Source organism: Haliotis rufescens, unplaced genomic scaffold (assembly GCF_023055435.1).
Source record: "Haliotis rufescens isolate VD_foot unplaced genomic scaffold, xgHalRufe1.0.p SCAF_6, whole genome shotgun sequence".
NCBI lineage: Eukaryota > Metazoa > Mollusca > Gastropoda > Lepetellida > Haliotidae > Haliotis > Haliotis rufescens.
The window spans coordinates 57,260,110-57,276,197 of record NW_025964334.1 but is presented as its reverse complement, the minus strand read 5'-3'; the positions used below and the strand labels follow the sequence as shown (position 1 = coordinate 57,276,197).

Below are 16,088 nucleotides of genomic sequence, written 5' to 3'. Positions count from 1 at the left end.
AGCACCCTATCTGGAGCGGAAGACGTCAACGTGAGTTATTCGGGCCTGCATTTCAGTTATTCATATATTCGTCTGTTTCATGATAATATAATTGATCTCGCTGTAGCTGAGAAGACAGAATTCGTTCCTGGTTACTTTTACGCCATTGATGGCATGTTACTGATGACCTGGAACTCTCCCCATTGACCACCGACACAGGGTAAATGTTATTTATCACATAATGGGTGGGTGCCTCGGCAGGATAAAGCCAACGGATAAAAACGATATCCATTTCGGTCATATGCGGATACAGATGCAAATATCAAAGGTCAAGTAGGGACTACTTTCACTGTTTATAAACAAACATGGCGTAGCCCTTGTCATTCGGCGATCGAGTCAGAATTAACCATCGGGAATCTGGAGAAACTACTGGGATAATTGCTATCATTATGAAAATAATAATCTAATTTACTGAAAATCAGTGTCTAACTGTGACGTAGCTAAGGCATTTTACAAGTTTTGGCAACCTTGGAGACATAAATTGCAAAACAATATAGCGAGGGTACTAGCCTATCAGGATATATTTCCATATGTGTGCTTGTAGACGTCTGCAGCTTGGAACCTTTTTCACAAATTAAAACAGTTGGTGTTGGCCGAAATATGTTCGAATTGTTACCTTTTTTTCGTTTTGTAGCTGTGTGTACATCTGACTGCACTTCGTAACGTTATGACGTAAATGATTTGGCATATCAAATCCCAAAAAATTGCACTGATGGAATACAACTGCACCCCGAAACTATTAAATTATTTCTGCTTCTTTTCGCTGATGATATAGTCATGTTCTCGAGCACAATACCTGGCCTGCAAAAGCAAATACATGTATTAGAGAGTTATTGTGACGAGTCAAAACTTACTGTAAATATGGATAAAACCAAAGTTGTAGTTTTTAAAAATGGTGGTAACATATCCAGAAAAGAAAAATGGTTTTACAGAAGGAAGCCTGTAGAAGTTGTTCCATTTTATAAATACTTAGGCTTGTGTTTTACAAGTAGATTAACTTGGTCAAGGAATGCACATAACATTTCATTGCAAGCCAAGAAAATTTTTGTAGGCATATTAAAAAGTCTTAGAGTTCTGGACAATGTTACATATGATGTTTATTTTAAAATATTTGATACAAAAATAAGCCCGATGCTATTGTATGGATCCGAAATTTGGGGCCTAGACCATTTGGATGTTATTGAGAAAATACATTTATATGCATGTAAACGGTTCTTGGGGGTAAAATCTAGCACAGAAAACGCAAGGGTATATGGTGAATGCGGACGGTTTCCCCATATATCAATAGTTTTTTAAAGGTTATTAAATACTTGGTCAAGCTATTAAATATGCCATCTTCAAGATACCCGAAAAAATGTTATAATATGATGCTTCTCTACGACAGCCATGGGAAACAAAATTGGGCATCAAAAGTTAAAAACATGTTATACGAATGTGGATATGGTTATATTTGGTTACAGCAACATGTAGATATGCCACAACATTTCTTCTCCCGTTTGACACAGACTTTAAAAGATATGTACATTCAAAAATGGCATTGTTCTTTGTTTAGTTCTAGAAAAGCAAACTATTACACTACATTTAAGACTACTATTATACTAGAACCTTATCTATTAAGTGTAAATTTACATAAGTTGAGAACAGCTCTTTCTCGATTCCGTTGTGGCTCACATGATCTATTTATTGAAACAGGCAGATATGAAGGTATTGCAAGAGAACACAGACTTTGTAGGATTTGTAAAACTGATTGTACTGAAGATGAATATCACTTTTTATGTGTATGTCCAGTGTATGAAGATTTAAGAGCAAAATATCTAAATAACTATTTCTACCGCAACCCAAACGGTAACAAATTTTGTAAATTAATGACTTGTGATCGTACAGAAACTATTAGAAATCTATTAATCTTCATTTATCATGCCATGAAACTAAGAAAATGTATGAATTTGTAACACGCCCCATACATTGTACTATAGGCCTTTGGCCTCTTAAGTACCATGAATAAAGATTGATTGATTGACAGGACAGACCTACTGTCAACAACGTCTGACTGTGGCCGTGACGTTTCATAGAATGGGGTAAGAGTAGCTTCCCTTTGACAAAGGGCAGTTACTCTATCGGACAGACCGATGGATATCCGCGAAAGGAATGTAAAAACAATTTATGTAGGCAATTTGTGTTTTGCATGTACACTGTATGTAGTTACGTTGGTTGGTTGATTTGTTGTTTTACGCCGCACTCAGCAATATTCCAGCTGTATGACGGCGGTCTGTAAAATAATCGAGTCTGGACCAGACAACCCAGTGACTGACATCATGAGCATCGATCCACACAATTTGGATCGATGACAAGCATCAACCAAGTCAACGAGCCTGATCACCCGATCCCGTTAGTCGCCTTTTACGACAAGCATAGTCGCCTTTTACGGCAAGCATGGGTTGCTGAAGACCTATTCTACCCCGGAATCTTCACGGGCGTATGTAGTTACGCCACTGTATAAGAAACAGGTTTCTGTTGAACTATATTGGCTACTGTCACTGTCCGACGGACACATAACTTACCCTGTGACGTAATATATATTAATGCGTACATTCCAGGAAAAATTGCAATGTTTAGGTAATGTTTGTGAGAGATGGAAAGCGATTTTCGATTACAGAATTGAAGAATGACATTTTATGATAAAGAGGTTATCACGTTTGTGCGTTTCGGGATGGTCAATATCCTGTACGTTAGGAATAAACTCTATGTATTTAGCTCACCAAGGCTCGCTAAATACAATGTTCATTCCTAATGCGGGATATTAACCATCCCCAAACACACCCGCGTGATAACCTCTATCTATTTTTATCTAAAGTGACAGTGAGCGATTTTTACCTACCCAACCAAAGGATGTTACTGTTAATAAATCATTTATAATAAACTAACCAGTATTACAAACTGCTCCCTGCCTGATGATAGTTACATTGATTATGACATGAACAAGCCTGGGAATTCAAATTTATTTTGTAAGAGGTGACCAAACGGATGGATTGTTCAGGCTTGACGATTCATTGGACTCACCTTTCTGGTTCATAATGAGAATTCCATGCAAATGCAATGTTCACGAAGCCAAGAATATGCTTGACGATGAACCTTTCATTAGTTCCTTGTTCTGTGCTGAATGGCTGCTTCTCATATGATCATGAACTGCTCGTAAAATACCCGTGACTTTGATTTCAGCATCACACTACAAGAGTTCATCCTTATCATCAAGAACAAACCTATTGTGACCAATACGTCGTCGTAAAATGGCCCAATCGTGCGTCACTTGACAACATTAGGAGCCTGATCCCCAAGTTCTAAAATGTAAAGCGTAGCATGCCAACTTGGGTGTCCATATCTTTTGATCTCAATAATACAACTTTCAATTCTTTATTTGTAAGGTTGTACGGTGCTAAAACCATTTGCATAATCATAAAAAAGATCAACTAGAACCATTGTACTATGCTGACTGTCATTAACCTCCTTATTCCCTGTAGATAATAGCATCTCTCCCAATTTAAAAGCAAGCAATTTGTTACTCAGACACATCATGGTACATATATATTCCCGTCAGAGCGATATTCAACCATAATACGGGAAAATCACTTCTATACTTCACAATGTGTACCCGTAAAAATAGCAATGCAACAGCAACAGCCAAGACAATGATTGACACTGAACCGTTCACCACTTCTTGGTTCGATTGCATGTGACTAATGGCTACCTTTCAAAAATGGGCACCGTGAAGATCCGGCGTAGAATAGGTCTTCAGCAACCATGCTTGTCGTAAAATGCGACTTTGCTTGTCCTCAGAGTCGACTAACGGGATCGCTGACTTGGTTGATTAATGTCATGGTATCCCAATTGCGTGTATAGATGCTCATGATATCAATCACTGAAAAGTCTGGTCCAATCTAGATTTTTTACAGACCACCGTCATATAGCTGAGGTGTGGCGTTAAACAATGAACAAACAAACACACAAATTATAGAAAGGACAAAGGGAAGTAATCCTGACACGAATTATATGAAGCGCTCGTTCAATACCCATCACTGAGATTCCACATCACACTACAACAAGGGTTCATCCTGTTTGTGACTGATTGTTGTTTTAAATTCATATGGATAAGTAATACCTTCGTGGGTGCCCCATCTATATTGCATGTATTGAATTGTGTGTTTGGTATATAATCACTGTATGGGATATTTATTAGAGATAACGGTTTGTCAACAGCTGCTTCAGCTTTTGAGTTGCCAAATATTTACGTATGGCTGACAACACACGTCTGTTCCTATTTAAATTAGCATCAACAATGCTGCAGTCAAATAGGAACAGCGAACGTAGAGTACTGTTTTATTGTTAAGCTGAAGACCAATGTTTTGATGCGTAGATAAATATAAACTAGTGTCCAAAAGAAACGATACCACCTGTTTGCAACGACATAAAAGAAAAACTAAAAAATGCAGAAGTTTAGGATTGGTGTTATGCTTTTGAGAAATCCTTTCACAACATCTGTACAAAAATTTCATTTCAATAAAATCTGTACAACCAATATCACAACCCCTAAAGATGGGTGGGGTCGAAAAATGAACATTTCGTTAGAGCACTGATCACAGAAACAACGGGAAATGTCACACCAAACGTCTCAAAGTCAAGTCAGTAGCGGGTATGTCCACCGTGAGCATCAATACATGCCAGAACACGCCTACGGACTGATGACGTCAAACGTCTGATGACGTTGGGAGTGATGCGTTGCCATTCCTCGAGGAGACATCGTTCCAAGTCCTGGACGTTGACTGGAGGCACACGGCGACGTCGGATTTGCCGATCGAGGTGGTCCCATAAGTGCTCGATGGGATTCATGTCCGGTGAACATGCGGGCCATGGCAAAACCTGTACGTTGGCGTTGGCAAGGAAGTTCTGTGTCAATCTTGCTGTGTGTGGCCTTGCATTGTCTTGTTGGAAAAGGAGTCCACGAGGCTGTTGCTGAATAAAGGGCACCACAACAGGCCGTAGGATGTCATCAAGATAACGCTGTGCATTCAGGTTTCCACAAATTACGACAAGCATCGTTTTGACGTCTCCACATATGCCACCCCAAACCATTAACCCTCCACCTCCAAACGGCCGGACCTGTTGGATACAGTTAGGCGCCAAACGTTCATCAAATCGTCGGTATACAAGCTGCCGTCCATCGTTTCTGAAGATGAGGAATCTGCTCTCATCAGAGAACATAACACGTGCCCAGTCCCGCCGTTGCCAACGTCGAACTCGCCTGGCCCAGATCAGTCTGTTGTTCCGGTGTCGAGGCGTCAGGAGCGGTCCGCGGTAGGGATGACGTGGCCGGATACCATACTGCCGTAGTCTCCTGTAGACGGTCTGTCGACTGATCCTGTGTCCCAGTGCTGTAGCCGCCGTGGACGTCGCTGTTACGGTGCGGTTCCTCAGGTGTAATACCCGGATGTAACGATCTTCACGGGGCGTGGTTACTCGTGGTCTTCCACTCCTGGGCCTGTCTGACGTCTGACCTGTCTGACGAAACCGTTCATCAACCTGGTGATAGTGATGCGTGCGCAGCCCAACCTTCTGGCGACGTCGACGTGTGACGCTCCTTGTTGGACCATTCCAACGGCTCTCTCTCTCTCGATGGCTGTCAAACGTGGCATATCTTGTGTTCTTTTTGTTGCTGTGATATCAACGTGTCTAATCAGCCGTTTTATACAGTTTTTCTGCACATGCAGAACATGCTAGAGAGGGAAATGTCACTTTCACGAAATTTACGTTTTTTCCCGGAAGTGATAACGTGTTTCTGGTATTTTTTATCGACTATGCTGTGTTTGGGATGTGCAATACGAATTTGCATGTTTTCATACATGACAATTCACTTAGTAAAAAACAATTTTGAAAATAAGTTGGTATCGTTTTTTTTGGACACTTGTTTACATGTATTACCCACACACTCACTCACACTCACTAGCTCTTTATGCGTACACCAACGGTGACTGGAGACATCTACTCGTGTACTTGATACAGCACTGTCAACAGTGTTGTGCCAATCTTTAGTTTAGATTTGGTTAGTCTGGTTAACTATTAATTGAACAGAGGTCGAAATTGCGTGTCGTGAAATCTCCAAGTTCCAAGTAGAAGTGAAGCCATTTAAACACATATGTATAACCTAACGCCAGGTTTATTTCATTTTCGTTGCAATGATGTTCTTAACATGTCATCGAAGGAATTAAATCGGGACAATAAAGTACAACACGTGTTGTAAGCACAAAGTTGTTCAAGAGGTCTGGTCTCCAGAAAGGCGGAAGCGGCATGTTTTGTTTGTATTGTTTTGTTATTTTACGCCGCACTCAGCAATATTCCAGCTACATCACGGCGGTCTGTAAATAATCGAGTCTGGACCAGACAATCCGGTGATTGACGTCATGAGCATCGATCCACGCAATTGGGTTACGATGATATGCATCATCGTCTGACCACCCGATCCCGTTAGTCGATTCTTACGACAAGCATAGTCGCCTTTTACGGCAAGCATGGGTTGCTGAAGACCTATTCTACACTCGGATCGTCACGGGTCCGAAGCGGCATGTAGATAACAAAGAACGTAATCTTATTAATAGGGCACCTGAGATGACCGTCACTTGTTACAGGATCCGCTGCTTAGACACTAAAGGCGTCAACATTGTGGGACAAGGGACGTGCTTAGGGTTGTGTTTAGGATCAACTTACAGTATAACATTATACCAACACATACATTAAGTAAACCAGTCATAATCATTTCTAACTATACACGACATATACTGATGGAAACGAATGAAAGAACAATGAACACATGTCAGAATAAAATGCTGAGATGTGTTTGTGTGCATTGTTTTCAAAACGTATTTCGTACACAAGGCTGGTAACCAATGATAGCATATCGACTTACTATGTCTCGAAATGAGTGTTCCCTATTCATTTCTATTTGTATATATTAGAGGTCAGTGCCTTGTCCCCCAAAAGATCCACACCGATAAGCAATTTGACATTGTTAAGAAAATTGAGTTGCTCAATATGGGCCCTGGGATTAGGATGCTGCTTGCGTGTCATAAGTCACCCACAAAGACGTTCATCGGATTACAGCCGCACCGTTATACAACTGTAGGGCTTGTCATACTGGGAGTTCTCTTAGGGTGTCGCACATTAGCGAGCACATTGAGGGTGGCGGCATAGCCTAGTATTGGGGACATTGTTTTGATGTCATTGTGTAGAGCTTTTCTTCAAACTATCTATATTTGGTAGGTCGAAATTAACCCTTAAATTGTATAGCCTAATATTTCCTACTTTACATTGCTTTATCTAAGGTGCTTGGTCCTATTATTCGAAAGAATGAATTCTGAGTGAAGGATGTTGACTATTGCAACATGTAGACATTGTGGGAACGTAACTGTTTGTTTACAAGTTTGCCATTTCCGAGTCGACCGCAAAGTAGCTCGCCAACTGTCGGCTGATGTTCATAAGATTGAACTATGTTTCTCAGTCAAGTAAACATTTTATTGCGTTAGGGTCTGATTCTTTCGCTAAAATCACTGACCCCTGTCACATATCTGTCAGAAACACGTCTGATACTAGCAATTAGTGGTATGTTGTAGAAACAGCATTGAACCCAAGAGATTGGGCGATACATCAATGCCTATGACGGAAGCACATAGCTTGTAACATTAACTTAATTTCGACCTCTGTTCAATTAATAGTTAACCAGACTAACCAAATCTAGAACTAAAGATTGGCACAACACTGTTAAGAGTGTTGTATCAAGTACACTAGTAGATGTCTCTATTCACCGTCGGTGTACGCGCAAAGAGCTTGTGAGTGTGTTAGTTATGTATAGCGGGTTTACACAAGAACGGATTTAAACAAATACATGTATATCTACATGTATCTCCAATATCAAAACGTTGGTTTTCAGCTTGACAATAAAGCAGTACTCTACGTTCGATGTCCCTATTTGACTGCAGCATTGTCGATGCTAATTTAAATAGGAACAGACGTGTGTTGCCCAGCCATACGTAAATATTTGGCAACTCAAAAGCTGAAGCTGCAGCTGAAGCAGCTATTAACAAACCGTTATCCCTAATACAGTGATTATAAACCAAACCCACAATTCAATAGATGCAATAGATGTGGGTCACCAAAGGGGATATCACCTGTCCATATGATTTCAAACAACAATCAGTCACATCCAGGATGAACCCTTGTTGTAGTGTCATGTGAAATCTCAGTGATGGGTATTGAACGAGCGCTTCATGTCATTCGTGTCAGGATTACTTCCCTTTGTCCATTCTATAATGTGTTGTTTGTTTGTTCTTTCATTGTTCAACGCCACACTCCAGCTATATGACGGTGGTCTGTAAAAAACTAGATTGGACTAGACCATTCAGTGATTGATATCATGAGCATCGATACACGCAATTGGCATACGATGACATGCATCAACCAAATCAGCGAGCCTGACCACGCGTACCCGTTAGTCGACTCTGAGAACAAGCAAAGTCGCATTTTACGACAAACTTGGTAGCTGAAGACCTATTCTACGCCGGATCTTCGCGAGGCCCATTCTATGAAAGGTAGCCATTAGTCACATGCAGTCGAACCAAGAAGTGATGAACGGTTCAGTGTCAATCATTGTCTTGGCTGCATGAGCATTGCTACTGCTACGGGTTCACATTATGAAGTAGTCATTTTCCCGTATTATGGTTGAATATCACTCTGACGGGAATGTATATGTACCATGATGTGTCTGAATAACAAATTGCTTTTAAATTGGGAGTGATGCTATTAACTACAGGGAATAAGGAGGTTAATGACAGTCAGCATAGTAAAATGGATTTTAGTTGATCTTTTTTTATGATTATGCAAATGGTTTTAGCAACGTACAACCTTACAAATAAAGAAGTGAAATTTATATTATTGAGATCAAAAGAGATGGACACCCAAGTTAGCATGCTACGCTTTACATTTTAGAACTTGGGGATCAGGCTCCTAATGTTGTCAAGTGACGCACGATTGGGCCATTTTACGACAACGTATTGGTCACAATAGGTTTGTTCATGATGATAAGGATGAACTCTTGTAGTGTGATGCTGAAATCAAAGTCACGGGTATTTTACGAGCAGTTCATATGAGAAGCAGCCATTCTGCACAGAACAAGGAACTAATGAAAGGTTCATCGTCAAGCATATTCTTGGCTTCGTGAACATTGCATCTGCATGGAATTCTCATTATGAACCAGAAAGTTGAATCCAATAAATCATCAAGCCTGAACAATCCATCCGTTTGGTCACCTCTTACAAAATAAATTTGAATTCCCAGGCTTGTTCATGTCATAATCAATGTAACTATCATCAGGCAGGGAGCAGTTTGTAATACTGGTTAGTTTATTATAAATGAATTATTAACAGTAACATCCTTTGGTTGGGTAGGTAAAAATCGCTCACTGTCACTTCAGATAAGAATAGATAGAGGTTATCACGCATTAGGAATGAACATTGTATTTAGCGAGCCTTGGTGAGCTAAATACATAGTGTTTATTCCTAACGTACAGGATATTGACCATCCCGAAACGCACAAACGTGATAACCTCTTTATCATCTAATGTCATTCTTCAATTCTATGCTCGATAATCGCTTTCCATCTCTCACAAACATTACCTAAACATTGCAATTTTTCCTGGAATGTACGCATTAATATATATTAGGTCATAGGGTAAGTTATGTGTCCGTCGGACAGTGACAGTAGCCAATATAGTTTCAACAGAAACCTGTTTCTTATACAGTGGCGTAACTACATACGCCCGTGAAGATTCCGGGGTAGTATAGGTCTTCAGCAACCCATGCTTGCCGTAAAAGGCGACTATGCTTGTCGTAAAAGGCGACTAACGGGATCGGGTGATCAGGCTCGCTGACTTGGTTGATGCTTGTCATCGAATCCAAATTGTGTGGATCGATGCTCATGATGTCAGTCACTGGGTTGTCTGGTCCAGACTCGATTATTTTACAGACCGCCGTCATACAGCTGGAATATTGCTGAGTGCGGCGTAAAACAACAAATAAACCAACCAACGTAACTACATACAGTGTACATGTAAAACACAAATTACCTACATAAATTGTTTTTACATTCCTTTCGCGGATATCCATCGGTCTGTCCGATAGAGTAACTGCCCTTTGTCAAAGGGAAGCTACTCTTACCCCATTCTATGAAACGTCACGGCCACAGTCAGACGTTGTTGACAGTAGGTCTGTCCTGTCATAACGTTACGAAGTGCAGTCAGATGTACACACAGCGACAAAACGAAAAAGAGGTAACAATTCGAACATATCTCGGCCAACACCAACTGTTTTAATTTGTGAAAAAGGTTCCAAGCCGCAGACGTCTACAAGCACACATATGGAAATATATCCTGATAGGCTAGTACCCTCGCTTGATTGTTTTGCAATTTATGTCTCCAAGGTTGCCAAAACTTGTAAAATGCCTTAGCTACGTCACAGTTAGACACTGATTTTCAGTATATTAGACTGTTATTTTCATAATGATAGCAATTATCCAAGTAGTTTCTCCAGATTCCCGATGGTTAGTTCTGACTCGATCGCCGAATGACAAGGGCTACGCCATGTTTGTTTATAAACAGTGAAAGTAGTCCCTACTTTACCTTTGATATTTGCATCTGTATCCGCATATGACCCAAATGGATATCGTTTTTATCCGTTGGCTTTATCCTGCCGAGGCACCCACCCATTATGTGATAAATAACACTTACCCTGTGTCGGTGGTCAATGGGGGAGAGTTCCACGTCATCAGTAACATGTCATAAAAGTAACCAGCTATCGGCTACAGCGAAATAAATTATAATATCATGAAACAGACGAATATATGAATAACTGAAAAGCAGGCCCGAATAATACACGTTGACGTCTTCCGCTCCAGATATGGTGCTGGGGTTCGTACTCCAAATATGGATGTATTTGTTCCTTTATTCACAATGTACAATTTCTCATCAGGATGATTCTGTGTGTATATGTCATCAGGAAAATAACCAAGTACTTCCTGTACACTAGGTCTATTGTTCAGCACATTGGATGATACTACTGTTACCATATTTCGTGCGTGCCTCTTAAATAAAATTACAAACCTATTTCCATATCTAATAGCAATTAATAGAATAGAAACACAGTTAATCAACCAAAACATTAAGTGTAATCTATGTCTATTTTTACCAACTCTAGACAAATTAAACACATCAAGCAAACAGTATGGTTAGAAATGTTGTTGCTATGATAAATATGCTACAACTTCGATGCATTGATAATATTTATTTTTGTCATTCCAAAACTTGTTTTTGTCACTTTGTGGCTGAGGCAATGCCGATTTGAAATTGTGATATAAAGACTTCACTTTGCGATTAATCTCCTGGCCCATTTTCCCCACTTTGGAAAATTATCCATCAAAGAAACAAGATTACAGGTAAAATGGAATGCATGTATTTATTATAAAGAAAATCAATCACAATTCATCACATACAAAATAAAAGAATAACACACTTTGGGTTGGTAGGTAACAATCGCTCACTGTCACTGGAATACATGTTTTATTTATTATAAAGTAAATCAGTCCTTATTCATCATGTTATACATAATAATAGAATAACACCCTTTGGTAATAATTGCTCACTGTCACAGTAGGTAAGAAGTAGATAACATTTACTCTGTGTCGGTGGTCCCTGGGGGAGAGTTCCACGTCATCAGTAACATGTCATCAATGGCCTAAAAGTAACCAGGGACGAATTTTGTCTTCTTATCTACAGTGAGGTAATTACATTGTAATGAAACAGAAAAATACAAAATAGCCCTGAAATGCAGGCCCGAATAACACACAGTGACTTGTTCTTTTCTAGATATGCTGCTGGGGTTCTTCTTCGCAAATATGTTCCCTTTATCCGCTGTTCAAATTTCTGATCAGGATAATACTTGTCGTAAATGGCATCAGGAAAACCATCAATACTTTCTGTACACCAGGTCTACTGTTCAAAATGTTGGAGTATATTACTGTGACCACATTGAGCACGTGTCTAATTAACACAATTAATCAATCATTACATTCAATACAATCTATATCTACTTCTACCAACTCTTGTGGGCAAATGTTACACATCTAAGAAACAGTATGGCCTTGTTCCGGTCCGGTTGTATTCAGTTGAGGTTCAGCTTTGCGAGAACAGCAACAACCGTGAGCAGCAGGAAGTGCGCCGATATCGCCGCAGCACCAGAGGCTGAAATACAGGACATTCATGTCTGCGTTATGCCTGTTGCTTTATCATGTTCATCATTTAATAATGTTATGAAATGTGACCATATAACCTTTCCATAAAGCCTGTTCAAATATTTCTCCCGTTTTTCATTACCCATCCAGCATACTTAATTTAATTGTTATCTTAAATCACTGCCAACAAACTCGATATTTTAATGAAAAGGCATTTTTGCAACAGATTTAGACGTATTGCCGACGCCATGACATTCGGGCTTTGTGTTAAATGCTGCAACGTGCTATTAGATTATACTCACTCATACAAGTACTTAGGATTGTGGTTTGAAGAACATTTGAATTCGAAGTATACTATCAAGGAAATAGCTAAATGTGCTAGCAGGGCCTTCTCCCTTCTTATCACCAAGTACAGGCAGTGTGGTGACAAAAAACTGTACGAGTCAACTGTACTGCCTGTATTATTGTATGGTGTGCCTATCTGGGGACAGTATGGACACAGGGAAATAAGTAATGTACAGCAAAGAGCATGTCATTTCTTCCTAGGTGTACCTCGAACTAAATCAAACATCGCAGTACAAGGTGAAATGGGATGGAAATCTTGCCTTACTTGTCAAGGAGTTGAAGCCTTCAGATATTTTGTCAAACTATCTCGAACACCAAGTGACAGACTTACATTTAAACTTTTTAACTGGTCTAAAGTTAGGAAGGTACTTTTGCCAGTAGTGTTTTCAAGCTGGGTGGGCAATTACAGATAATGGATATTCTGATATCACCCGCATCCATCAAGAGAATTGTGTCCCAAATTAAACAGCGCCTCTACAGACTGGATGAAGAAAAATGGTTTACAGAATTGTGGAATGACCGGAGAAATCCTAATGGTAACAAACTTCGCACTTACAGGCTGTTTAAGAAGGATTGTCGACCGGAGCCCTATCTACAAACCATTATATCAAGAAATAAGCGACGAAATCTCACTAAATTACGTTGTGGTAATCTACCCCTCCACATTGAGACTGGTCGCTATAACAAACCTCCCACGCCTCTTAATGAGAGACTGTGCCCTTTTTGTAATCATCTAGAATCTGAAGTTCATTTTCTTTTCTATTGTAGCTTTTATGATGATCTTAGGTTTGAACTTGTTAATCTTTTAAATTTTAAATCATCTGATAAGACTTTTACTATGTTAACTGATAAGACTTTTACTGTGTTAACTGACGTCATGTCAAGCTCTGACGCCTCGTTAATAAAACTTTTAGTATCAACTATTAATGAAATGTTTAACAGGAGCCAGCGTTTTACATAATATATGTCTTAGTCGATTGATATCTGTATATTTTAATACATTTTAATCTATTTTATTTTTCTATTAGGTATGATCTTACTAGTGTATATCTGTTTTAAAATAGTGTCTCATAAGCCTAGCTAGGCTGGATGGTATGATAAATTAAATATGATGTATTGTTATTGTTTCATGCCATGTGACACTTTAATAAACTATGTCTATGTCTATGTCTATATGTGTCAGATTCGCAGGGAATCATAGCCTTGGTCAGTATGGCCTCAGGGGCTTCTCTGGACAATCTGTGGACAATCTGACGTACGTGAAACATCCCGCCCAATCAACACCAGATTGTTGTTACTGTTAATCCTCTACGGAATTTGTTATCCATAAAATTGTGTCTACCTTGTCATCCGTCAACTTCTAAGCAATGGATATCAAACAATTTAGAAGATCATTATATTTATACAGTACAGGAAGTCGTGATCATAGCATTATTATATTATGACTTTACAACCATTTGTTGTAAGAATAATATCTTAATTTAAATAACGTCACGTTCACCACAATATACAAATGTCATACAGAATACAAACAAAAAGTATTCCCCGATGGGGAGGCTTGATTCATGAAGTAGGATTGAAAGAAATAAGATTTTAAGTTCCACTTCACGTGTCACGCATCCACGTCCGATAGGCGATGTTGTTTGTGCATGATAATAAGTTTAGCTTGTTTGTTTGTTGTTTAACGCCGAACTCAACACTATATCAGATATATGACGGGGGTCTGTAAATAATCGAGTCTGGACCAGACAATCCAGTGATTAATATCATGGACATCGATCAACGCAACTGGGATACGATGACATGCATCAACCAAGTCAGCGAGCCTCAACACCCGATCCCGTTAGTCTTCTCTTACGGCAAGCATGGGTTGCTGAAAACCTATTCTACCCCGGATCACATTTTGTATGGAATGACTGTCAAGCTGTCATCTGTTACTCGACTAGCTAAGCCCTATAATCGGTAAATGTGATTTTTTGGGTGTGTTCTCTGGATTCTGTTGTTGTATTCTGAAAGTACAAGCATTAACCTTTCGGTTTTGTGGTCAGAAATGGTACAGTAGGCACAAATTGCAGAATCGGTATCTTCAACATACTGTATTAGGTCCGGTAAACTTCAAAGCCAGTTCCGAACCTGTGTTAGTATTTATAAAGAATTTTAGATAACTTAGCGGTAAGTAATCTTAGCTTATTAAGGGAATTAACTTAGGTACGATATAGTTTCTCTACATCACCTAGACCACAATTTTAGTTCTAAGATAGTTTTAAAAAAAGCAGCTAGACTTGCAAAAAAGAAGAATACGTTTGGTAATGCTGCAAGATGCTTTAATTATTTTTGAGAAATCAATATCTACTATTTATGCAACATATATGGTTTGAATGCGTGGGCGGTAGTGATAATCTTAAAAGAAAGTCATAGAGAAGGGGGTGTTTTTAACCAGTATAGAATATTCAACAATTCATTCGTTGAATTATGAGACCTGTACATGAACATAATTTTACCGTCAGCACACAGGTCCCCTCCAAAGCCTGGAGCACAGAAACAGATATGCTGGTCAGTGGTGTCAGCCTGACAGGTACCGCCGTTTTCACAGGTCTTCGCATCTGTGCACTTTGGAGCTTAAAATATCAAACAAAAGGGAGGGATATGTATTAAGAAAAACATTCCTATCAGAAACCACTAACAGTTTCAAGGTGCATCATACGACTCTTGCGTGAAAGTTTTTCTTGACAAGGGTTACACCATTCAAGGCCTGAGGTTGTTCTGTGTCATGATTGTTTAACGAAATTATATGATAACCTTCATACGTTATTCTTACCAAGCTGACACGTGTCTCCTCCATAACCCGGGGTGCAGTCACACACATACTGGTCACTGTCTTTGTTGCAGGTTCCACCATGTTCACATTCGCTATCGTCTGTGCACTGGGGCACTAAAATGAAAGGTAATTGTGGTTTATTAAGTTTACTAAAATCATTGGATGTGAGACCGACCATTTATTATTGCAACGATTATGCTCGCATACTCTCATGAACTAAAACATGATATTGCAACAGTGACAAAACAAAGATCGCATTGAGTTTCTTTTGCCTTCTGGTATATTATCAAACGCTGCTACACAGCTCAAAAACATTGAGGGAAACACCTTGATTGTTTTTCTTTGTGTGAGTGGCGCAAAAGTGCCGTGATAGTACCGCGATAATGCCGCGATGGTGCCGTGAAAGTCGGTAATAGTGCCGAGAAAGTGGCGCCATATTGGTACACTGCATGTACACTTCAGAAATGCTGTCGTGCGTTACTGCCCCATGTATGTTCAATCGAACCTGGAGCTATAGTAAGCCTGTTGCTCTTGTTATATTTAAAGAGGTGTGGGTGGTAGG

At 39.5% G+C, this 16,088-nt stretch overlaps 1 protein-coding gene across 3 annotated transcripts in view; it reads right to left on the bottom strand.

The window, feature by feature from the left end:
• The window catches only part of LOC124128341 (fibropellin-1-like), a 416,047-nt gene that overhangs the window by 241,364 nt on the left and 158,595 nt on the right, over positions 1 to 16,088 (bottom strand). The window contains exons 9-11 of one of the 3 annotated variants that reach the window (XM_048386711.1): positions 15,527 to 15,640; positions 15,210 to 15,326; positions 11,587 to 12,373 (exon numbers count right to left, since the gene is read on the bottom strand). In XM_048386711.1, the coding sequence (XP_048242668.1) occupies positions 12,294 to 12,373; positions 15,210 to 15,326; positions 15,527 to 15,640 (311 nt within the window). In that variant the 3' untranslated portion in view covers positions 11,587 to 12,293. Of the gene's footprint in view, positions 1 to 11,586; positions 12,374 to 15,209; positions 15,327 to 15,526; positions 15,641 to 16,088 lie in introns of those variants that run through there. The other 2 variants (XM_048386710.1, XM_048386712.1) reach the window with 2 other exon arrangements.